General features: G+C 61.4%; 1 protein-coding gene across 3 annotated transcripts; it reads left to right on the top strand.

The window, feature by feature from the left end:
• The first annotated feature begins 16,919 nt into the window (after window positions 1–16,919).
• On the top strand, window positions 16,920–21,395 carry LOC116555774. 3 transcript variants are annotated; one of them, XM_032284701.1, is made up of 2 exons: window positions 16,920–17,022; window positions 17,299–21,395. In XM_032284701.1, exon 2 carries the CDS (start codon window positions 19,949–19,951, stop codon window positions 21,023–21,025), a length of 1,077 nt encoding a protein of 358 aa, XP_032140592.1. In that variant the 5' UTR covers window positions 16,920–17,022; window positions 17,299–19,948; the 3' UTR covers window positions 21,026–21,395. The 3 variants fall into 3 exon arrangements, with proteins under 3 accessions (XP_032140592.1, XP_032140590.1, XP_032140593.1); XM_032284699.1 differs by lacking the exon at window positions 16,920–17,022 and having other exon boundaries at window positions 17,031–18,184; window positions 19,190–21,395; XM_032284702.1 differs by lacking the exon at window positions 16,920–17,022 and having other exon boundaries at window positions 17,031–19,300; window positions 19,684–21,395.
• Window positions 21,396–24,591: the final 3,196 nt, after the last annotated feature.

The following is a 24,591-nucleotide window of genomic DNA, read 5'->3' as shown; positions in this document are numbered from 1 at the left end:
CAGCCCAGGAAGTGGAGGCTGCAGTGAGCTGAGACTGTGCCACAGCACTGAAGCCTGGGTGACAGTGAGGCTCTGTCTCAAAAAAAAAAAAAAAGGAGGCCGGGCGCGGTGGCTCACGCCTGTGATCCCAGCACTTTGGGAGGCCGAGGCAGGTAGATCACGAGGTCAAGAGATCGAGACCATCCTGGTCAACATGGTGAAACCCCGTCTCTACTAAAAATACAAAAATTAGCTGGGCATGATGGTGCGTGCCTGTAATCCCAGCTACTCGGGAGGCTGAGGCAGGAGAATCGCTTGAACCAAGGAGGTGGAGGTTGCGGTGAGCTGAGATTGTGCCACTGCACTCCAGCCTGGGTAACAAGAGTGAAACTCCACCTAAACAAAAAAAAAAAAAAAGAACTGGACAAGAGATTCCTCAAGCCACAGCACTCCAGGTAAGTGTTCTGCTCAAAGGCAGCTGCCTGACACCTCGAAGGCCACTCCCAACACGCCTGGTCCCTGCAGGGCCCGGCTCTGCTGTGCTTCTGAGCCAGCCTGCACCAGCATTGCCCTGCACGTCCCTCCTGCTTTGGGGAGCCCCAGGACGGAAGGACAACCCTCGAGAGGTGCCACAGTCAGGACCTGGTACAGGGCGGAGGCTGGGGTGAAGGGCATGACTTCGGCTGACTGGCGGGTCCACACGGAGCCTTGGGCTCTGCACCTACCTGCTTTCCTTACTCGTCCTCCCAGCAGCCCTACCAGCTTGGAAGCCTCCGAGCCTCCACTTCCAGGAGAGGAAACGAAGCTCTGGGTCCCAGGTTGCCTGGCCCAGGCTCCCGACGTGACAGATGTCAGTTACCGTCTATGATGGTGATGGGGACCACTCTCTCCCACCCACACGGCACTCCTGGGCCAAGCACCTGCTCATTGCAGGTGCAGCTCTCCTGGGTGCCCCGTGACTTGCTGGGGCAACAGATTCTGGGAGGTTCCAGGCCTTGGGCGGGCCCAGCAGTGGCCAGGAGGCTGGTGGGGGAGGGGAGCTGTGCCAGGCACGGGACTGGGCCACCTACCACGGGTGCGGGTACAGGGACCGCTCCTCTCTCTCCCTGGCTCCCATGAAGCCGGCCCTGGGAACACCTCTGATCCTTGTGTTTTTATTTAAATGCTCCCCAGAGCTCATTTGTCTCAAGTACGAGGGGCATCTGGATTCAATCAAAATGACAACTGGGCTGTCTCGCCCCCGCCATTCCAGAGTGGGCGTGGAGCCAGCCAGTCTGTGCACAGCATGGTGGCCCTTGTACCACTCCGCAGGTCCTGCTGGGCCCTCGGTGCCTTGGTGTCCCTTTCTGTCCCTCCAGGGCCCTTCCTGTGCGGCTCCCCATTGGCCTGAGGAGCCAGCCAGCCCCCAGCACCTCCTGCCCTTGCAGACCGCAGGGTAGGAGAGGAGTCTTGTGGAGATGGCTCGGGCCAGCAGCAGTTGAGGCTGATGGTGGCTGACTGAGAGTGACTGAACGCGGAACTGAGGTCTGATTCTGAGCCCCCACTGGGCTCAGGGATTTACACGTTATCCCATCCAACTCCACAGGCCCATCAGGAGGGGCCCTGACTCCCTGCTTTACAGCTGGGGAAAGGGGAATGGGCAGGTCAGGGGTGGGGATCCCCACCAGGAGCATTTTCCCTCTCTGGCCGAGGAGGCAGGAAGGGAGCCAGGAACTGCACAGCAGAGCCCAGGACACCTGTGGGGTCCAGAGTCCGGAAGGGAACTGGGAGGGGGCGGCAGAGGCACGGGGTGCGGGGAGACGGGCGTTGAGGCCTGGGCCCTACCACTTGTTCTGTGATCTCCAGCAGGGCCCCTGACCTCCCTGAACCACGTCTACTCATCTATAAGAGAGGATTCATGTTGGCACCAACCACACAGGGTGGGAGGTTAGAACGAGAAGCCTGGGAGATGCAGCCACCGCCGTGCCTGCCTTTCCTCCTGTCTCCCTCAGAGGCCAGGTGGGTGCCTGGAGAAGAGAAGCTGGGAGAGCATCCGGCCCTGGCTCCCCGACCTCCAGGAGCATCTCCCAGAGGACAGGGCAAGCCAGCGCCTGTCCCACTGCAACATGGTGGTGGCTGCGCCCACGGCGAGCGCTGGCCAGGAAACCCCGGCCCGAGGCTGGTTCCCTTCCCCGGAGCAGCGGTTCCTGCCAGGCCAGCTCCCCTGCAGAAGCCGAGAAAATAAAGCTCTCAGTGGACACCCAAAGGCTCTGCCACGCCCCTCAGTCACAGCCCCGAGACCCCGTCGTTCTGGCTCTGAGCTGGGCGGGTGCCGCCAGAATGCAGACCTGGGTCCTGGTGCAGAAGAGGCGCAGTGTAGGTGAGCGACCAGCGGTGTCCACAGCAGCAGAAGGCGTTACCCAGAAAAGCAAACCAAGGCAGGGCGTGGTGGCAGCAGAACTCAGATCCAGGCTTTCACCCCAAGTCGAGAATTCTTCTGATTTGCAGCAGGGGGAGCAGGAGAGGCAAGGGTGCTGGGAGGGGGGCAAGGGTACTGGGGGGGACAAGGGTGCTGGGGGGGGAAGGGGGCAGTGAGGGTGGCAGTGGAGGTGAGGTAGCTGAGGGTAGCGGGCAGTTAGGGTGATGCTGGGTGAGGAAGGTGGCAGTAGGGGGTGAGGCCGGTCCCCCTTGCTGTACCAAGGGCCCCTGGCACACCTTGGAAGGCTCCCCTCCCACCAGCCAGCAGTGCCCCTAGGGTGCCTGGCTATCCCTGCTCAGCCTGGGGTATGGACTCATGGTAGACAGGGCAGGAGTCTGGGCAAAGAGGCCCCCAAACTGCCTGCCCTGGGGAGAGAACCTAGCTGCTGGCAGGATGTGTGGCTGGCAGTCGGGGTCTGCAGGGAGGTCCCACTGCTTCATCTGGAGCTCGGGCCCCCCGGGGCCAGACTCCAGTCGGTGGGAGTCGAGCTCTGAGACCTTGCTCCATTCCCGGGCAGACCCTCCCACTCTGACCCACTTACAGGTGTCCTTCAAGGCACAGCTGAAATCTCACCTCCTGCCTCAGACAGGGGGGGCTGCTGTAAGAAAGGACCATGGGCTTGGTGGCTTTTACACAACAGACCTCTCCATCTCACAGTTCTGGAGGCTGCAGTCCAAGATCAAGGTGCTGGCGTGGCTGGGTTCTGCTGAGGGCCTGTTTCCAAGCTGACTTCTCATGTGTCCTCATATGAGGAAAAGAGGGCTGGCAGCTCTCTGGGTTCCCGTTCACGAGGGGCACAGTCTCATTCTCGAGGGTCCACCCTCATACTGAATCACCTGCTGAAGGTCCCACCTAATACCATCACAGTTGGGAAAAGGTTTTCAATATCTGAATCTGGGAGGACAGAACCATGGAGCTCACTGCGCCTCCAGTGTCATCCAGCTCCTCCAGAGGGGCTGCGCCCTGTGCTCTGAACTCAGTCCCTTTCCCCAGGTTCGTGAGAAACTTCGTGAGAGCAGCGCGGCTTCACAGGGCAGGATGGGGCAGAGGCTGCGGACACGGGCTCTGACCAGCGTGTGCAGCCCTGAGCCCCTGCTCTGCCACTTACTGGCTGTGTGGTCTGGAGCAAGCCACTCTCTCTCTGCTTCACTGTCCTCACTTGCAAATGGATATGGTCATTGGCGTACCATGATAATTAAATGAATTAATATATATATAAACTGCTAAGAACAATGCTACCATCACCGTCACCTGTTAAGAAATGTTGTGTTTATGAATATTGATCTTGAGAAATGTTGTTTTTGAATATTGATGAATGCTGAGTGTGGGACAGAATGTATTGTTTGCTAGGATAATGATGGCAAGGAAAACCCAGCCACCCCCACCAAGTGGAGAACTACCTGGGGCATTCCAAAGCGGCAGGACAACATGTAAATATAAGACACCTGTAAAAACAATTCTCAAGCTGGCTGACCCTGCCCCCGTGGCTCCCTCGTGGAGAATACTTTTTAGGTTGTTTGTGATCAGTGGTAAGCAGGCACCAGCTGCCTACTTGGTGTGTTTTGTGTTATGAGAAAATACTGAACAGCTGTTTGTTAATAATGATCACCTGTTCAGAGAGAATAACTGCGTGGGTCAGGGTCGACTCGGGGTCTTCATCCTGGAATGCTGACAGCCCTTGAGGCTCTCAGTTCAGAAGGCTGCTGGCCCCCCAGATAGACCCACTTTGTTGTTCTATCTGGGTATCTGCCTCTTATTTCCTTCAGCGCCGCCTGGGTGGGGGCCTTTAAGCTGAGCTGCTACTCACCTGTGATCACCCCCATCACCACCACCATCACCACCAACATCACTACCACCTTTGCCATCACCATCATCATCATCACCATCCTGGTTGAATTTCCAGCTCCTTCTCCACTAGCTGCATGGCTTCAGGGGGGCCACTGAAACTTTGAGTGCCTTAGTTTCCTCCTCTGTAGGTGAAGGTGACAGTGCTTCCATTCCCAGGAAACTTTGAGGATTACAGTGGCTAACCTGTGCCCATGATGTGACGGTGCACATGGGTCGTCACTTTTTTGTGCCAGGAATATGCACAGAATGTCACCTCATTTGGCCTTCTCTAGGACCCGAGGGTGGAAGCGTTCCTATCCCTAGTCTGCAGAGGAGAAACAGGCTTGGGTAATGCAGAGCGGTCAGTGGAGGAGCTGGGAGAATGGAACTACCTGTGGCTGGGCTCTGCCTCTTCCTGACTCTGTTTTTGGGGCACCCACCCTCCCCATCAGCAGTTTTCACTGCCAAGCACACAGCTGTGCTGCTGGGACAGGTGTGGCTGGCACTTGGCTCTAGAACTTCCCCAGCTGAGAGTCCCTGAGCAGGCTGAGTTAGGACAGAGGCCACCGACGCACTGGGGAACTGTCCTGGTCACCCAGAACCTGGGCCGGTGGTTCCTGTGTGGGAAAGCAGGTAACTCCAGCCTCCAGCCCTGGAGAGGGGGTGACTCCCTCAGGAGCCCCCCACAGGGAGATTAGGGGCAGGACGGCTGCCACCGGGCCCAGCTGCTCTGGGCAACACAGAGGTGGCACACCCGGATGGGTACCTGGGCAGCTGTGAAGCAGGCTGTGGTGCTGCCGTGGTGTCTGCCACAGGTGTGGCCCAGCCAGCCCCAGGGGACCCTGCAGTGGCTCTTCCCTCCCTCACATCTTGTTTTAGCCACAACACTCACCGGGTGACCTCCCTGCAATAAAAGTAGAAAAAATTCTCAGTGAATGTTACCCTCCCCAGGCCACTCTTTCTCCATGTCCTCACTGGCTGTGTTACCTCCACTCTACAGAAGGGGACACCGAGGCTCAGAGAGGTCCGGCAGCTTGCCCAGGCCCCACAGCAAGCCCTCAGCGGGACAGGGCCAGCCTCTGCTCCCGGAGTGTGTGTCCAGAACTTGGGCAGCCACGGAACACGGCTCTGCCAATGTTTCTGAAAGGCGGAGATGAGGCAGCAGGAGAAGAGCCACAGGTCTTGGAGCCAGGCTGGCCTGCACCCACTCCCGAGTGTGAACCCAGCCTGGCCTCCCCTCCCTGATTCGCGGTGAATTCTGCAAACATTTCCTGTTCACCTGTGTGATGAGCACCTCAAGAGAAAATGACCAGACGCTTAGGTGGGCGGGGACAGCAATCCGCAGTCGCCTGTAGAGGCAGAAGCCAGGTGCATGGGCTGCCGTTGGCAGGAGGCGGAGAGGCCATTCTGGAGGAATGTCCAGCTGGCAGGGAAGCCCCGGCCTGTCTGGAGCGGCTCACAGCCCGTCCAGCCAGGGTCACAGGGACCAGGAGAGGGACCTGGATTCCAGGCTCAGGCCCACCATGTTCAAGAGGTCACCCTGCTCTCAGGCCTCTGTTCACTTATGCTGAAATGTGGTGGTCGGGCGTGGTGGCTCACGCCTGTAATCCCAGCACTTTGGGAGGCCGAGGCAGATAGATCATGAGGTCAGGAGTTCAAGACCAGCCTGGCCAACATAGTGAAACCCCGTCTCTACTAAAACAATACAAAAATTAGCCGGGCCTGGTGGCGGGCACCTGTAACCCCAGCTACCCAGGAGACTGAGGAAGGAGAATTGCTTGAAACCCGGAGGTGGAGGTTGCAGGGAGTGGAGATCGCGCCACCGCACGGCAGCCCGGGCGACAATGTCAGACTCCGTCCCCCCAAAAAAAGAAATAAAAGTGGGGTTGGATGAAATTTGCCCTTTACATTTTTAAACACACGTGTCACACGTATCTCTAACCATCCCTCCTCCCTGCTGCCAAACTTTTTTTTAAGGTGGAAGTTCAGTATTCAATTATTCCAAACAGCACTGGCCAGGAATACGTCCACGGAGCAGGCGGAGTTGGGGGAATCTGGGGAAAGGGGTTTTTCTCAGCCACCTGCCACGGCAGCCAGGGAGCGGCCCACGGAACCACGATTCTCTAGGGAACCCAGCTTGAGAGCGTAGGGGCTGGGCAGGAGCCGGGAGGCCTGTGCCCTGAGGCCGGAGTCCCGCCTTGCCACTCAATGCTGAGCACGCTGGAGCACTCTCGGAGAGCGGCGTGGGGCGCTGGTTCGTGAGTGTCTGGAGGGCCTTCCCGGCTCTCAGGCGGGATGCCACGGCGCTGAGCCCCTAACTGTGCTGGGGCCGAGGCCTCAACGCCCCTTCCCAACCTGCGTTTCACAGATTGCCAGCCTGGGGGAGGTCCCGAGAAAGGAGCGTTCTGTGTCCAACCGTTTGGGGATCGCGGAACACTGCAGCCTCCTCTCCCCACTCCTTGGGGTCCATCGTGTGTGTGGGCAGGTGCATCGTGTGTGTGGGCAGGTGCATCGTGTGTGTGGGCGGGTGCGTCATGTGTGTGGGTGGGTGTCGTGTGTGGGCGTGTCTGTCATGTGTGTGGGTCTGTCATGTGTGTGGGCGGGTGCATTGTGTGTGTGGGCGTGTCTGTCATGTGTGTGGGGTGGGTGTCATGTGTGTGGGCGTGTCTGTCATGTGTGTGGGTGGACGCGTCGTGTGTGTGTGGGTCCGTCATGTGTGTGGGCGTGTCATGTTTGTGGGCATGTCATGTGTGCGTGTGGATGCGTCGTGTGTGGGCAGGTTCATCATGTGTGTGGGCGGATGCATCATGTGTGGGTGGGTTCGTCGTGTGTGTGTGTGGGTCCCGTGGACAGAAACCCATCACTGTGCTTGAAGCAGATTCCTGGACGTGTCTGACTTGAATCCCTTGTGTAGACGATGGGCCGAGGCAGTGGAGGCCACCAAGCTCTCGGCTCCGGGGCCTCCTCACCCACTCCCCCATCTTGCCTCCACTCCGGCCCCTCTGGACCCGACTCCCTCTCCCTGCAGGCCAGGCGTGCTCACCACCCTCCCGAAACTGCGGGCCGAGGCCCTGCTGAGCTAGGCTCTGCTGCCGCCGTCCAAAACGCTTCATACTTCTCAAAGCACGGCCCACATTCTCGTCGTCACTCAGGCTGGACTACAGTGGTGCCGTCTGGGCTCACTGCAACCTCTGACCCAGGTTCAAGCAATTCTCCCACCTCAGCCTCCCTAGTAGCCGGGTTACAGATGCTCCACCATGCCTGTTTTTTGTGTGTTTTTAGCAGAGATGGGGTTTCTGTGTTGCCCAGGTTGGTCTTGAACTCCTGGGCTCAAGCGATCCTCCCACCTCAGCCTCCCAAAGTGCTAGCGTGACAGGTGTGAGCCACGCGCCCGCACATTTGCATTTTCCGTAGGCCCTGCAGGTGATAGAGCTGGCCCGTCTCTGTGCCTCAGTTTCCTCTCCTGCAAAGGGGAGGGGTTAGTAGAAAGGACAGCTGCCTCTCAGGGCGCTGAGTGAAGACTCCCTGAGTGCTAAGAACAGAGGCCTTGCCACCAGACCCCACCCAGGGCAGCCCTGCTCCCGAGAGGCCTCATGGGATCAGAGTGGCGGAAGCCACGCGGAAGCCCACCCCTCGTGGCCAGCCCAACGCTCCCTCTGATTAGCGGAAGAACTGCTTCCTCCTGTGGCTGGCAGGCTGTGGGCAGGGTGGGGGTCTCTCCCTCACCCCCAAAGGTCTAGCCCATCTCTCCTCTGAGGAGGGTACCCAACATCACCCCAGGTGCCTGGACTCCTGGAAGAAGATGGGTTCCCATGCCACCCTGGAAACATTTGCCTGGTGGGCCCACCCGGCCCTCATCTGCCACGCCAGACACAGACCGAGTAATTTCACTTCCCAGTCCCTGGGTGGGTGGCAGCAGGCACAGTGGCGGAATGTTCCGACACCCACACACTGCACACTTCCGCTCGGGGCAGCTGGGCAGGGCGGCCACTGAGAGCCTGAGCCCCTCGGAGTCTAAGGAGCACGGCCAGGGCCCAGCTCCTGGCATCTGGGGACGGCTGCGGACAGCGCCTTAGTTCTCACGGCCTGGGCTGCCGCTGAACCCCAAGGGGAGGCCCCCAGAGTGAAGGACACTCAGCAGCACTCTGAGCCTCCTTGCCACACGCTGTGGGTGGTGGCCGGCCCTGGGAGCTCTCAACCTCCTTGATCCAGGCTGTGGGGGTGGGCCGGGCCTCAGGAGCTCCAGGCCCTGATCTGTGACACTCTCCTTGGGCCACGAGACAGGGAAGGGTTGTGATTCGCAGGGCAAGTGGTGCCTCTGAACACACCTTCCAGGCCATGGTGGGTGGGGAGAGGCAGGACGCTTCCAGAAGTAGGGGCCTGGCCTGAGGCCTCGTCCCTTGCAAGACGGCCCTGGTGGTCCCGGCTCTTCTGGCAAGTCCCTGCAGCCTCAAGTCTCCCTGCCGTGCTGGACGGAGCGCCATGCAGGAATGAGGGAAACCCTCCTGTAGGTGCAGGGCCGGGGTCCCCGTGGGATGGCCTTGGATCTGCTGGGGCTGCTCTGTGGGACCCCGAGAGGGGACTTGGAGAGGCAGCTCCGGAGCCACAGCATCCGGACTGGGTTTTGCTCACATTGGAAGGTTTGTGAAGCCTGAAGGTCAGGGGCCAGGCGAGGCCACAGGACATACCTGCGTGGTGAAATCTCTCCTTGAGCCACCGCAGGCCCGGTCAGAGGGAGTTCACTCTTGGTGGAGAGAAAGGAGAAATATCTTCCACGCCTGACGGGGAAGGAACAGGAGTGAGCTGCTGTGCCCACCTGGCCCACGAGGAGACCAAGGTTCAGAGAGGAACCCAGGCAGCCGGCAGGCAGCAGTCTGGCCCCCAGCGCTGCGATGCTCCCCTTCCTGGGTCCTGGTTAGGGGCCTAGTCTAGTGGGACTCCCTGATAGCCAAGGGGCCACGCTGTCCCACAAGGCACCCTGGACAGCAGCTGCTGGCCACTCCCCACCCCCACCCCTGCGGGAAGCAGAGTCCAGGGCCGAGCCAGGCCGATCTCATGGGGCAGGGGCCTGTGTGGAGCTGAGAACATGGCCAAGGCACCCGGCTCCCGCAGCCCAGAGGTGAGACCCAGGCCGAGGCTGGGGAGGCTCCTCTGTGCCCCTCCCACCAGGTCACTCCCTGAGCCCACCATGCCTCTGGGTCAGAGTTGAGGCTCTTGGGCAATCTCCTTTCCTGGAAGCCGAGAGTGCCCCTGGGTTACGTGGCGTAGCCTGCCCGGTGGGTGGACCACGGTGGGGATGGTCATGCGCTCAGCAGGCCAGCCCACGTTTCCGGGCCGAGCGGCTGGGAAACCCCCGGGCCAGGCCCTCCCCGCCCAGTCTCCCTTCCTCCTCTCGGGGCTGGCCTGGCTGGACCACACCTGGGCCGTGGCCATCTGCACCCCTTTTCTCAGCCTCTTCCTGCTCGGGCCTCCTGGGACACTCCAGCACCCCAAGACATGAGTGAGGGCCCGGTGCGGAAGCCCTCAGAGACATCAGCCCTTCCTCCTGGGGCAGAGGGGAGACAGAACCCCCGTGCCGCAGATGCTTGCTCAGCCCCACAGTCGGGCCAGGTTTTGGCAGCCGGGACGCTGGATAAGGCCGAGGGTACCAGGCCCTTGGGCAGCCCAGTGGGCACAGCCCAGAAGAGGGGGGCACATGGCTGGTCAGGAGCAGGGTGGGGACCCCGCACCAGGCAGGCACCCCACATCCTTCTCAGCCCCTGGGCCTTCCCTTCCCTTCCTTGGCTGGGCTTCCTCGCTGCAATCAAAGAGCTCCCGGCATCTCCAGCCCCTGGGCCAGGGGACCCGGACCCCACCCCATGTATCCCCAGAAACTGAAAGGACGCTGTGGAAGGGGGCTGGACTTAGGCTTCCTGCTCCCAGGCAGGCGTGAGGCTCCTCAGAAGCCTGGCAGGGTTTCCAGGGGTGGGCCGCTCTGAGCTCATCAGCACAGAGCCCCAACTTCTGGCTCTGGGACCAGAGCGGGAGACATTGCCAGGGAAGAAGAGAGAGGGTAGAAAGTGGGGTGCCGGGGGGAGGGTAGAAAGTGGGGTGCTGAGGGGAGGGTAGAAAGCAGGGGCCGGGGAGCAGTGGGGGTAGAAGGCACCGGGCCAGGGTGGGGGTGCAGGTGGGGCCGGCCCAGGAGGCATGTGCGACCTGTCTCTCCAGGCCAGGGGTCCCGGCTTTGTCCCTGGATCAGCTCACACTCCCGGGAGCGGCCAGGCTGCAGGGGTCAAAGGTGACCGCAGACTCCAGCAGTTTCCCCAAGCCCAGAATCCCCCGTCTGGGACGGGCCTGGAGCACGGCCACCACCCTAAGCCCTCAAACATCCTCATCCAGCCACCCTTGAGGGTGGGGCCCAGGTAGAGAGGGGCTCCCCACTTTCTTGTGGGCCCTGTGTTTCCGTGGGGGCACCCAAAACACAGCAATTTTTCGGCTTCTCTCTAGGCCTTGGTGGGGCGCATGCCTGCAGGAGTGCTGGGCAGCCCCCCCGCCCTGCCTCTCCCCAGCTCCCACAGACTCACTCCCTCCCTCCCACTGCAGCCCTGCAGCCACCATGGCTGCCTGGCTCCGTCACCCTCCTCTGTCAGACCCCATCCTTGTCCACAGCCCGTCCTTCCACCCTCTGTGCTCTGGGCTCTGGGACCCTGCTTGGTCTGCTCCATGCCCCTTCATCGTGGGGTGTCTCACACGCTTCTGTGGTTCTCACAGCCTCTCTGGGGCTATGTGGTCCCAGATGCCCACCCCCACCAGGACCCTGAAAATCCTCCACCTCCCCTGTCTGTGGGTCCCCATTCCTGTCACCCTGCCCTTCCTCACTCCAGGCTGGACACAGCCACGCCCCAAGGGCTGCCCCGGCTCTGCCTGCCCCACCTGCTGTCTCCCTGGTGATTGACGCTTTGGAGTGCCACGGCCGAGCCCTGGAGGCCTAGGCTGGAGTCGCTGAACAGTCCCTCCCACAAAACCGCCACAGGGGAGCAACAAGGCCCCTGTGTGGGCACGGATGAGGGGCACAGGGAGGGCGGTCTTTGCCAGGAATCTCCCATCCGCCCTGGGGCTTCCCACTCCTCACTATGGAGGTGGAGGCTGGAGGTCAGCGTTCCCACAGAGCCCAGCACCCCTTCGCCCTCTGGGTAACCAGACCTTGAAAATCACTGGGAACCTTCCCGGGTGCAGTGGCCTCGGCTGTTAGTCCAGGGCCCTGGCGAGAGGATGCTGGCCAGTGAGGCCAGGTCTCAGCCACTGGCCCGTGGAGGCCGGGGATTGGCTAAGGGGCCTGCTCCCAGCTGCTACTTCACTTCTTCATATTTTTCTATCATAAAGTGTTTTTCCTCCTCTCAGAACTTCTCCCCAGGTGGCTCCTGTGCTTCATTTGGGGTGTGCGTAGGTGAAGACGGAGTCAGCACCCCTGAGGCAGGTGAGACCAGGGTGGGGAAGGCCACGGGGCAGGCAGGAGCGAGCGCTCGTTGGGTGCCCCGCGGTGAGCACATGGAGGGTGGGTGGCTGCTGGTCATGGGAGCAAGTATGGAGCAGAGCCCACGGGAAAGTGTGGAGCCCTCGGGGAAAGTGTGGACCCCACTGGGAAAGTGCGGACCCCAGCGGGAAGGCAGGGACACACGCTGGGAAATCAGGGCCGCGCCACGCACTGGAAGGGTTGTCAGGGCCGCCCACGAACCGGGAGGGAAGTCAGGGCCGTGCCACGCGCCGGGAGGGTAGTCAGGGATGTGCCACACACCGGTTCAGATGCTTCCAGTGTCCACTGGGCTCCCCACCCACTCCGGGAGAAAGTGGGAGCTCAGGGGCACCCTCAGCAAGGTGCTGTGTCCACACTCGGGGGTGGTTTCTGATGGAGGAGGGGATTTGCAGGAGGAGGGGAGAACCCCAGGAAGAAGGAAAGGCCCCAAGGCCCATCACGGGGCCACCCTGCTGGACTGAGGAACAGCGCAGGGGTGCGTGTGGCAGACGTGGAGCTCGGATTTCATCCTGCAGGCCTGCGTGTGCCCAAGAGCCAGCCTGGGATCCCTTGAACGCATGTGTGCCGATGTCCTAAAAGCTCGTGAAAGCAGCTGAACCTTTCCTGACATCGCAGAAGGCGGCAGGAGGAGTCCGCACACCGACAGGCTAAGATCCCAAACCCCCGTCATCACTGTGATGTGGGAAGGGGACAGGGCGCAAGTCCCACCGACAATTCCAAAAGAAAGCTTCACACGCAAACCCAAAGCACGTCAATCCGCTGAGCGTTCATTTTCTTTTTTTGAGACAGGGTCTCACTCGGTCTCCCGGGCTGGGGTGCAGGGGTGTGATCTGGGCTCACTGCAGCCTCGGCCTCCCAGGCTCCAGCGATTCTCACACCTCAGCCTCCCGAGTAGCTGAGACTGGTGGCGTGCAGCACCATGCCTGGGTATTTTTTTGTATTTTTAGTAGACATGGGGTCTCACCATATTGCTCAGGCTGGTCTCCTGGGCTCAAGCGATCCACCTGCCTTGGCCTCCTGCAGGCATGTACCGGCATACCCAGTGAGATCCACTTTCTTCACATGCCAACAAAATGAGTGGCCCTAGGAGGCGGCGGCGGGGGGGGGGGGGGGGGGGGGGGGGCAGAGGCAGGCCAAGTCCTCACACATGCGGAGATGGTTCCTAACAGATGCCCTAAGGCAAGCACTAGAAAATTAAAACAGGGTAAATATCTCTCTAGCAACTAGTGAAAAGTGGAGTGAAATGTGGCACAGCCACCGGGAGCTAGAAAACAGCAAACACACAGCGAAACAGGACACCCGCCATCCTGAGATGACGGGAACAAATCCAGCGCTGGTGAGAGCAGAGCGACGAACGAGCAGATTTGCCCCGGCGCCGTTTGCCTATACGTTCCGAGTTAATGTTGGTGTAAGTCATGAGATTTAGGTCAAAGTTCCTTTTTTTTTTTTGCCTCTAGAGGTCCGATTCTTCCAGCACCATTTGTTGAAAAGCTATTTTTCCACTGAATCGTTTTTACACCTGTGTCAAAAATCAGGTGGGCATATTTGTGTGCATCAGTTTCGGGGGTTTTCTGTTCTGTTCCGTTGGTTGGCAGTCTACCCGGCTGCCCACATGCCACTTTCTCAATATGGTCACTGTGGAGAAGGTTTTAACATCCACGCCAGCTAGAGTGATGACCCCACTCTTTTCTCCCTTGCTTCAGGGTTAGTTTTTTTTTTTGAGTCTCACAGTCGCCCAGGTTGGAGTGCAGTGGTGCAGTCTCGGCTCACTGCAACCTCCGCCCCCTGTGTTCAAGTGATTCTCCTGCCTCAGCCTCCTGAGTGGCTGGGATTACGGGTGTGCATCACCGCGCCCAGCTAACTTTTGTATTGTTTAGTAGACATGTTGGCCAGGCTGGTCTCGAACTCCTGACCTCCTGATCCGCCCGCCTCAGCTTCCCGAAGTGCTAAGATGGCAGGCATGAGCCTCCATGCTCGGTCAAGATTGTTTTAAGTATTCTGGGTCCTTTGCCTTTCCTCATAAATTTTATTTTTTTCTTTTATCTTCTCAATCCCCACCCTTAACCCAAGCCCCCAGCAACCACCACTCTACTCCCAGCTTCTAAGAGGGGTTGACGTAGCTAGACTTCACGAATATGTGAGATGGGTGGTGTGTGTCTTTCTACACCCACCTGATTTTACTTAGCATGGCATCCTCCAGGCTCGCCCATGGTTCTGCTCCTTTTTGAGGGCTGCATAGTACTCCACCGTGTGTGTCCCACATTTTCTTCATCCATCCACTGACAGGCAGAAAGTCAAGGGCGGGGCCTGTCTCCACTGTCCCACCAACACCCTAACAGCCTCCCCTCGGCCACTCTCCCACTGGTCTTCCTGTTGTGGAGGCCAGGCTGCCCAGGGAGGCTGAGGCTGGAGGCAAGATTTGGCCATCTTTGCCAGGGCTCAGGGACGCAGCCTCATCTCAGGCTGGAAGGGCCGGCAGAGGCTGCTAGACCAATGCTCCAAAGCCCCGTGGGCCAGGAGGGGCCAGGGAGGCCACAAGCTGTGGAAGAGGAGATCTCCAGAGGGTCAAGGGATACGCCCTATGTGCCTGCCCTTGGGGCCCCGACCCCTCTGCCCGTGGCAGGAATCCAGCCTTCCTTCTGACCCTGCATCCCAGGCTTGGGGCCCAACCACCCTGTGAGACAGACACCCCTGGGGACCTGGGTGCCAGGGCAGGGAGAGGCCGCCCCCCATCGACACATACCTTTGACAGTCCAGGTCATCTACGGGGTGACGCTGGCCATGACAGCCTTTCCCTACCCCCAAGTCAGGCAGGGTTCAACTGGGGTTAAGGCTAACCGGTGCTCCAGTCCCTCCCCACCCCCAGCAGTGGGGGCCCTCCTGCTGGCTGCCCTGAAAGCTTCGGCTTCAGTCCCTCAGCGTTTCCTCACAGCAGCGTCCGCGCCGTTCAGGTCACTGTGGCGGGAGCACCTCTGCTGTGTGTGAAGCTGAAAGCAGCTGAGGCTTGGTGGCAGCTTGGGTTGCCCGGGCATGAGACTCCAGGCCCTGGTGAAGGAGCCAGGCAGGAAGGGCTGGTGGGGCAGGAGGTCCTAACACAGCCCCCACCATCTCAGACTGGCCTGGGAGGAGGGAAGGAGGGAGGGAGGGAGGGGATCCCCGCATCACCTGGGAGGAGGGAAGGAGGGAGGGAGGGAGGGGATCCCCACATCACCTGGGAGGAGGGAAGGAGGGAGGGAGGGAGGGGATCCCGCATCACCTAGGAGGAGGGAAGGAGGGAGGGAGGGAGGGGATCCCTGCATCACTGGGAGGAGGGAAGGAGAGAGGGAGGGAGGGAGGGGATCCCCGCATCACTGGGAGGAGGGAAGGAGGGAGGGACGGAGGGAGGGAGGGGATCCCCGCATCACTGGGGGGTTAAAGGAAGGCTCTGTGCCTCCAGGGTGCTTGTTAGCTCTGCTGATCCCCACTGAGCGCCCCCATCTGAGCCTTCCCTTCTCTTCTAGATGAGCTGAGAACGGGAGGAGGGTGCAGAGGGGGACAGTGTGCCGGCCCCTCTCCCGGCTCCTGCACCTCACATCACATGCCACCTGCAGTGGTCACAATGGGCCCCAGACCTCAGGTCCTGATAGGTGGCCATGGCAAGCCACAGAGCCACCTCCAGGACCCTCAGGAGGTGCGTCCAGGCTGAGGGGACAGTGGGGGCCCCAGCGGAGGAGCTCCCGGAACATTCTGGGGCAGCGAGGGGGACATTCTGGGGACAGCGAGGGGGTCTGTGTGGTGGAGCAGAGTGAGCCCAGGGAGGCAGCAGGGGCCCCAAGGTCAGCTGAGTAGCCCAGGCTCCTCACCTCCCGTGGGGTTAGGCTGTGCCTTCCAGGACCTCCTCCAGCCCGGGGCCTGGCCGTGCTGATGCAGAGGGAGACCCAGGGGCCTGAGGTCAGAGGCTGTGGCCTAAATATAACCTGTGAGCAGGCGCTGCCTGGGTGGCCTCGAGGATGGGAGGGTGCAGGCCCAGGGTGGGAGGGTGGGGACCTGTGAGATGGGGGCTGTTGGCAGGGGCGGGGAGGGCCGCAGCCGCAGGGCAGAAGCCACAGGCAGGAGCCACCGCTCACTCCCTCGCTGGTGTTTCTGCAGCAGGGCCCGGGGAAGAGGACGGGACTCTGCTGGGGGTGGGGTGGCCCCAGGAGCCCAGCCACACAGTCTGGCTGTGCGGTATCCAGGCATTGAGAGGATCTCAGGGCCGAGTCTTGGGGTCAGCCCTGGAGGGTGCTGGCATCCTGGGGTGAGGCTCCTTGCTTGTCCATTTCGGGGCACTCCAGGGGTTCTGAAGCTCACTAAGGTTGTCTTTAGGGGGTTGGATAAAGATAGTCAACACTCAGAAGAGCAGCGCGGTGCCTGAAAATGCCGGGAAGAGGCGTCTGCCACCAGGCGACCAGCGGCCAGGGTGGCCGCTTTCAGGAGAGCAGGTCTGAGGGGCCGGTGACGCAGATGCAATGTCTCCGCACCAGGACCCCGCGGGGCGAGGGGCCCTCACTCCGCCCTCCAGCACCCGCCCGGCCTTCCTCCTCCCACTGCAGCGCCTGTGAGTCGCAGGGAGACGGGCTTGGGTTGTCTTCTCAGGTGACGAGCTGGCCATCAGGGCAGGGCGGCTGCTCCCTGGGCTCCTCCGGCCTCTTCACCCCCCTTTTGGAGGGAGCCGCCCCCTCCTCAGGGCTCAGACGCCAGCTCTACCTGGAGGTGCCGGTCACCCCACCCAGGAAGAGGGGCTGGATGCTTGGCTCCCGGCTCTCTCCCCAACCCCTGTCCCTGATGCCCAGGAGTTGTCACCTGTGTCTTCAGGGTCAGCACAGATGCACGTAACCAGCCTGGGGTTCAAGAAAGGGAGGCGGCGGAGACGGTGGGGTCTGCACAAAGCAGGCACCTGGCTGAGGCTCTGTCCCGCCCCCTGTTCTCAGCCTGAGGCTGACCTTGACCTTCACGTCCAATTGGGATACCCTAACCCCTCAGACATAGGTCAGGACTCTGGCAAACCCCCCGGTTGTCCCGCCAGACTCTTGGCTGGCCTTGCTGTCTCATCGACCACCGCATTGGCATAGGGGTCAGGGTTGGCACTCAAATAAATGCCTTTTAGGAGAAGGAACGTAGGAGGCTGGGTGCAGTCACCAAGGCAGACGGGCAGGGGCGGAAGGAGGCTGGGCAGGTGACAGGGTGGCCGGGCCACAGCGTGCCCCAGGGGGCCTGGCTGGTGAAGGTGAGCCCAATCAGGAGGCAGTACGACGTGACGTGGGTCTGCGTTTTCTCCTCTTCTTCCTGGTGGCTTACATAAGAGGGGGGGCAATGGGGGCAGCAGGGACACGGCTTCAGGCTGAGGTTCCCCCACTCAGCGAAGCCCTTTCTCTTCTCTCTGCCCCCGCCTGCTTGGGGCATTCTTGGCTGGATCTGCTCCTGACAGAAGGGATGCGTGTTGCCAGGGGCGGGGGCTTGGCGTGTGTGCACGCGAGAGTATGTGTGTGTGTTTAAGATACAGAAAAAAGAAGCGTGCCTATACTCTGCCGCGAGGCGCTGGCCAGACTCCATCCGTGCCAAGTCCCCTCCGAGCCAGCGCCGGGGACTCCGGAGGCACCAGGAGGAGGAAGGTACAGGCGGCGTGCGGTGAGGATGGACGCATGCCACCGACGTGTGCCAATGGCTGCACGCGCCAAACACCCACCCACAAAACCCCACGATCGCTGGCAGCCGTGGCTGGAGGCGGCCGCCGTTGGCAGAGGAGCCGGGGAGGGCAGGTGGATCCCAGCAGCGGCAGCGCAGGTAAAGGGTTCGGGCTTGAGTGCTGTGGGTACCTGGCACCTTCATTGGGTGCCAGAGGCCGGGGTCGGATCACAGCCTGGCTCTGGGTTGCAGGGCGTGGCAGCGTTGAGGAGGGCTGAGTCCCACGGGGGGTCTGGGCCAGCCTGGTAGGCGACGCCTCCTCCCAGCTCCCCCAGCGCTGCCCTGGGGCATGTTTGCCTGGGCGTGCTTGGCCCTTGTCCTCCAGGGAGCTAGGCTGGGCGGGCTGGGTGGGGCCAGCACGGGATGCCCATGGGGGCTGCGTGTTGGGCTTTCCTCTGGGGTCTCATGGCTTTGTCACCTCCGCCTGATGCACTGGGGCTCCCAGGGCCAGCGCCCCAGATGGTCCCTGAATGTTGGGTGCACTCCCCAGGCATGGGCTGGCAGGGTAGGCTGCAGGGTGGCACCTCAGGGTCCAGGGTTCCTGCGGAGCACGCCTGCCCTCCCTCCCATCTTCCCAGAGCCCCCTGCCCCACCTCTTGCAACCTGGCTGTGCGGAAGGATGGGATGGACGCCAAATGTGCCGTAGCAGGAGTGTGGGTGGCGGTGCCCCGAGCCCGGCCGCTGAGAACGGGAAGGAGCCTGGGGTGAGGGACTCCCCAACAGCTGCAAGGCAAAGTGCTGCTGCCCTTCCCACAATTACAGGCGGGCAGAAAGAGCTGGGGGCCGTGGGAGGGGGGATTTTCAACTTTAGAAAGGTGGGCAGCCCCCAGGTGGGCTGGCGTGGAGCTGGCAGGGCTGGGAGTGTTAGTCCGGGTGTCTGGCTGTGGCCCCTCGGGGTGATCCATGGCAAGCAGCATCAGCTGGCAGAGGCTGGCACAGACCCACGCCCTGGCAGGGGCACGGCACAGAGGGGCCCTGGTCATGTGGGGGATCCATGCTGGCCGCCATCCCAGCCATTGCTCTGGTCAGCCAGTCCAGTCCCAGAAAGAAGGTTCCAACTGAGGGGTGATGGGAGCACATGGGCAGGGCTGGGGGAGAGGCAGCGGGTGGCCGGGAGGAGGCTGGGCTCGAGGACTTTAAAAATCCAAGCCTGGAGCCTGGCTGGCCCACAGGAGCCTCCACCCTGAAGGGGCTAGGAGGGGGCTCGGAGGCCAAGGTCAGGATCCTGGGCTGGGCTGAGGGGCAGGGAGGGCTGAGGGAGGTGGAGGAGGGCAGCAGCGGTCTGGTCCAGATGCCCAGGGGTCAGGGCAGAGGCCGGGGACACAGAGTCCTGGGGTCAGGGCAGAGGTTGGGGACACAGAGTCCCGGAGTCTGAGCAGAAGCTGGGGACACAGGGTCCTGGTGTCAGGGAAGAGATGGGGGACACAGGGTCCTGGTGTTGGGCAGAGGTTGGGGACACAGGGACCTGGGGTCAGGGAAGAGATGGGGGACACAGGGTCCTGGTGTTGGGCAGAGGTTGGGGACACAGGGTCCTAGGGTCAGGGAAGAGATGGGGGACACAGGGTCCTGGGGTCTGGGTTATGCTTCAGAACTTTGGGGCAAGGCTCAGAGCCACACAGAGGCCCAGCCTCAGAGGTCCTGGGGGCGGGAATGGGGCGGGGCTCCAATGATTGGCTGCCCTCAGCTTCCTTTTCCTCTTGAGCCCACAGTCCCGGGAGGCTTCAGCCTGACGCCGGCCAGCACTTCACAACAGGGGCTTTCCATTCCAAGTCCTGATGTGGGGGCGCCGTGGGGGGCAATGCCCGGTGGACCTTGGCACAGTAAGCGTCCCTAACAGGTGTCTGGACACAGTCCTGCACCCACTGCCCTCTTCCGGCGTGGCCAAGCATGGGTGCTGGTGGCATAAACACTCAGGCTGCCAGACTCGGGGACAACAGCGTCCCTGGCCCCTCAGGCTCAGGGCAGGGCGCACACATTCTAGGATTCCCAGAGAAGACTCGGGTGGGCGAGGTGCCGGCTGGAACCCTGGCCTGGGGTCTGCGCTGGGCGTGGGGGTGGCAGCAGCTATGGGTTCCTGGTCTCAGCCGTGAGGACAGTGGTGTGAGTGGGTGCCCCAGGCCATGGGCCTGGGTGGGAAGGGTCAGCAGGTGGCTGTCGGGGAGCGAGGAGGTCGGTCCTGCCGTCACCCCCACGTCACCCACAGGTGCACCCGCGTGGGGATGGTTTTGGTCAGGAGAGCAGGCTGGCCGGCCCACAGCAGTAACAGTGGACGCCGGAGGGGACCCTCTGCCTGCCGCAGCCCCCCTCCCTCCGCCTCTGAGTTTCACAGTTCCTGCTTCCCGCTCTGGCTCAGAGCCCCCAAGAGACTGCTGCCAGATGTTCCCGGCGGCCCCACATCGCCTCCCTAATGAAATATTCATGGGACCTTTCTGCCTCTTGACATAAAGCCTTCCGCAGCTCCACACACCATGGAGATGGGGCCGGCCTCCCAACAAGCCCAGGAAGGAGTGGGCACCCGGCCAGCCCCACCCCCTGTGCCAACTCTGGGTGCCCACTCCCAGTGCGCCAACCCCAGCTGCCCACTGTGCCTCCCGAGACAGAGGCTGGGCCTCCGCCTCCCTTTTGCCCTGCTAAGGGTCAGGGGTCCGGCTGCCTACACCCCCGTCTGCCTCCTGAGAGCCCAGTGCCAGCTGTGTGGGCACATCAGCCCTGGGGCTGGGCTCTGGAGGGAGGACAGCCGCCACGCGGCACAGGAGGGAGCCAGAGCCACCCTCACAGGCCTGGGGAGGACAAGCTCTAACTCTCTCTTCCTTCAGTACCTTGGCGGCCGACAGCTCCCTACCCCATGCCAGCAAGGCTGGGCTCCTGCAGCCCACCTCACCCCTTGCTGTGTGGCGGCTAGCCTGGCCTGGCCTCGCAGTGACCTGCTGTCATCTGTCCACGCCTCTGTCCATGTGCTCATGCACCCGGTGCCGGCAGGGAGCCGGCTCGCACCAGGTCCAGTGCATGGAGACCAGACTTCATGCCCAGCCCCGCGCTCCGGGTGTTCACGCACCCCCAGCCAGGCAGTGAGGGCGGAGGACCTCGGGCCAGGGCTGGTGAGGCCAAGAAGGACGAGGTGGACAGGTTTCCAGGGGCCTGGGAGCTGTGTGAGGAGTAAAAAGGGGCCAGGCTGCGAGTTCCTCACAGAGGGGACCTTTGTGCCCCAGGTCAAAGGAGAGGGGGTCCGGCCCAGGCCAGCCTTTGCTCAGTCCACAGGCCCTGTCTGGCTCTGCCGGGCCTCCTCACAGCCCTGGGCTGCAGGTGGTGGCCACAGTGAGGCCCCTCTGGGTCAGAGTCTGCCCCACATGGGGTGCCCTCTCTGGGTGGCTAGCCCTGGGCTCCCCTCTGGCTGTGCAGGGCCGGCCTCAGCTGTGAGGAGCCCAGCGGGCTTGCTGGGGGCCGCAGGGTTGCCCTGGCCTCTGGGACTCCCACGCCCTCCTTGCTCCTGGCCTCGGGTCAAGCCTTTGTCTTCAGTGGGCATCTCAACCTTAACTGTCACCTAGAGCGGCAGGGAAAGGGTTACACGACCATTCACAGAGGCACTCAGCCTCCGCATTAGGGGAGAGAGACCTGAAGAGAGACCACGTTGCTTCCCTGAGGCGACCAGCGGGATGGGCCAGAGCCAGGAAGGAGGCTGCCATGTGTGTCCTGGAGCCCACGGCCAGCACAAGCAGCCGGGACCCTCCCGGGAGCCAGCTCCCTGTCCAGGATGCCCCAGCTCTCCTGAGCTCACTGACCAGGGATTTGGCCAGTGCCCCTCCCCCATGAGGCCGCCTTGCGCCCTGAGCTGCTGGGGGGTAAGAACTCTGCCTGTGGTGTAGAAATAAAGCACATTCCACAGAACAAATGGTGTCAATTTGCAGCAGCGCCGCAGCTCCGCCGCAATGAGCGGTTGCACGCAGAGAATCGGCGGCCCGTGCGGCCCGCGGAGGGACAAAGCATCCCAGCCCGGCTCCGGCACCGCGGCCCTTCAGGCGAGAGTCGGCTCCAGGAAGCGAAGGAGCAGCTGCTGGGGCCCCTCTTGCCTCCCAAAGGCTCTTGCCAGAGCAAGCAGTGAGCACCCCAGGTCCCACCTGACTGCTCTGCCTGGCCAGGTGTAGTGGCCTCCAGAACAGCCACTTCCAGAACAGAGGCCACTGCCTGTCCGGCCCAGCGGCCTTGTCCCATCTCAGCTGCTGTCACCCCACCAGGCCCCCAAAATGTACTCTGGGGCTCACCCCACCATGAAGCCTGGGGTCTCACTGCTCCTTTCCCAGACGGCCACTTTTCTTCCTTACGTGAGGATCACGCTCCAGGCCTTGCTCCAAGCCCTCCCTGCCCTGGGACATCTACCCGCCTGCCTGGTGACCTCTTCCGGTACCCACTCCTGGGCTGCTCAGAGCTGCTGCTGCCTGTTGATGAGCAGTGTGGGCGGCCCGGAGATTCACCACCTGGAAGCTCCGTTTCCTGCCCCGGCTGCCGTCCCCGCAGTGATGAGCACCTGCCCTGCGTGTTAGGACCGAGCTGCACACTGCACCTTACATCCTCACGAGCGGCTCCGGGAGCCCCTGCAGCCAATCAGTTTCACAGCATCATCCATGTGTGTGGCCGTTGAGACTGGCACAGGCCCACTGGACGCCTTTACCTGGAGACCAGGGCTGTTCTCCCTGGATGGCAGGAAGGCAGCAGGTGGGAGGCAGGGGGGCAGTGCTGGCTCCACGGGTCCTCCTGAGTTGAGGACCAGGCGCTTCCCTGCGTGCGTCTTGCTCTGGCCGTAGGCCCTGGGCTTCTGCTGCTCCTCTGGGGGTACAAGGGCCGTCCTGGAGTTCCATCTTCTCTTGGGAACCTAGAGAGCCCCGTGGCTCCTTCGGAGGTCAGAGGGCAGTGCCGTGCACTTAGAGGCATCTGGGAATGCCTCTGGGTTTTGGATGGATGGACAGATGGGCAAATTAACAGGACCCTGCACTTGGAATCACAAAACTTTAGGCAAGAAAGGGTCATTAGAGAGCATCTAGTCCAATACTCTAACGGGACAGGAGGGAAACTGAGGCTAGTCACAGCCCTTGGCCTAGCCAGGGAGACAGTCCACCGGCTGCTCCTGCATCCCCCACAGCCCAGGTTCACACATCTTCCTCCAGGTCAGGGAGGGCAGGGACAGTCTTTAGGTCCTGAGACCCCAGCCCTACCTACCTGCCTGCCTGCCTGGCAAGGACGCCCCTATCAGATTGCACAGTAAGGCAACCAGGCTGGGTCTGACACCCACAATCCATCAGCCTGCTGGTCTTTACACATTCTGGGAGAGGCAAGAATCTCTTCCTCTTGGCTATTCTGCTAAGAACACACATTATTTGGAAGTCTTGGGTTTCGTCTAATGTAAATCCCTCAGGCCGTGCGTGACCTAAGCTCTGGCCTCGGAGGTCTGGGCCTCTCCAGCAGTGGGTCTCCGTTTCTGCCTGGATGAGCCTCGGCTTTGGTCTTCACCCCCTCACTGGAAGCCATGGCCATGAGGACATGGGGAGAATATAGGGCTATGAACTTGGCATTTTGGTGTCAGAAGGACCCAGGTTCAAGTTCAGGCTCTGTCACTAGCTAGGGACCTGAGTGTCTTCATCTGTAGACAGAGGAGAGGAACACATACGTCAAAAGAGCTGTGCATATTCAATGTGGTCTTACGTCTAAGCCCTTCTGCATGATGTCTGTCACCAAATCAATGCCCAGAAAATGGCAAGGATTGTTGCAATGATGATGATGGTGGTGATGGTGGTGATGGTGGTGATGGTGACGGTGATGGTGACGGTGACGATGGCGATGGTGATGGTGGTGATGGTGATGGCGATGGTGGTAATGGTGATGGCGATGGTATAGGTGATGGTGATGGTGGCGATGGCGATGGTGATGGTGGCGATGGTGACGGTGGCGATGGCGATGGTGGTGATGGCGATGGTGATGGTGGCGATGGTGATGGTGATGGCGGTGGTGATGGTGATGGTGGTGATGGTGATGATGGTGATGATGGCGATGGTATAGGTGATGGCGATGGTGGTGATGGCGATGGTGGTAATGGTGATGGCAATGGTATAGGTGATGGTGATGGTGGCGATGGCGATGGTGATGGTGGTGATGGTGATGGTGGTGATGATGGTGATGGTATAGGTGATGGTGGTGATGGTGATGGCGATGGCGATGGTGATAGTGGTGATGGCAATGGTGATGGTGACGGTGTTGATAATGCTGCTGCTTTTACAGAGTGAGTAAACCTGGCCCAGTGTATGGACCCACCAAGGACCTTCCTCTGAAGCACTGGGCACACATTTCAGAAAGGAGCCTCCTTCTCATGTGCAGCTACAAACAGCATGTCCAGCAGATTAGGGCTGCCTAACCAATCTTGCAGCAGTCCCTGTGGACAGGTCTTAAGGAAGCTGAGGTCAGGACCGGGTGCCGTGGGTGCTCCAGCACAATGCTGTTTCCTGCAGGGGTTTAGACACAAGTGGGAAAGACATGCGTGGACTTGGGGAATATGAAGCCTCCGCGCTCCACAAGAGAAGAGGCCTCGTGAGCCTTCACAAGAGCAGTGGCCCAGGGCGCGGGGGGCGAGGCGGAAGGCTGGGCGGAGGCAGTCGTTCTGGACAGGGCCCTGAGACTGATTGACTGAGCCGGAGGTGAGGGTGAGGCCGTGCCAGGAGAGGAGGGCTCCTGCATCTGGGACCACTGACAGGACCGTGATAGGAGGTGGCTGGGACAGGCCCCAAGAGGCAGGTGGTCGGGTTCTCCAGTAAATGCAGAGGGAGGCCCTGTGAGAAAGGGTTCCAGCCTGGCCCATCTTAGAGCCGGGGCTCAGAAAGCCTGCCTCTCCCTGTGGCTCCGTTCCTCTCTGATGCCAGGCAGGCTCTGGCCTGTTTCTCCTGCTAGTCAAACTGATTTTGCAGGGAAACTCTATTTCGAAGTGAAAATTTCGTTACAACTTCAATTTATAACGCATCTGCTTGGGAGGTGCTGCGGCTGGCCGGGCTGGGGGTGTGGGCAGCTGCAGTGAGGGGACCATGCGGTCAGACGCCCCTTGGCAGAGCTCCAGGGCTCTGCTTCACACGGT

The sequence above is a fragment of the Sapajus apella genome, unplaced genomic scaffold (assembly GCF_009761245.1).
Source record: "Sapajus apella isolate SASKATOON/1434 unplaced genomic scaffold, GSC_monkey_1.0 scaffold15, whole genome shotgun sequence".
Lineage (NCBI taxonomy): Eukaryota > Metazoa > Chordata > Mammalia > Primates > Cebidae > Sapajus > Sapajus apella.
The sequence above is the reverse complement of the archived record's forward strand: the minus strand, read 5'-3'. Positions and strand labels throughout refer to the sequence as shown.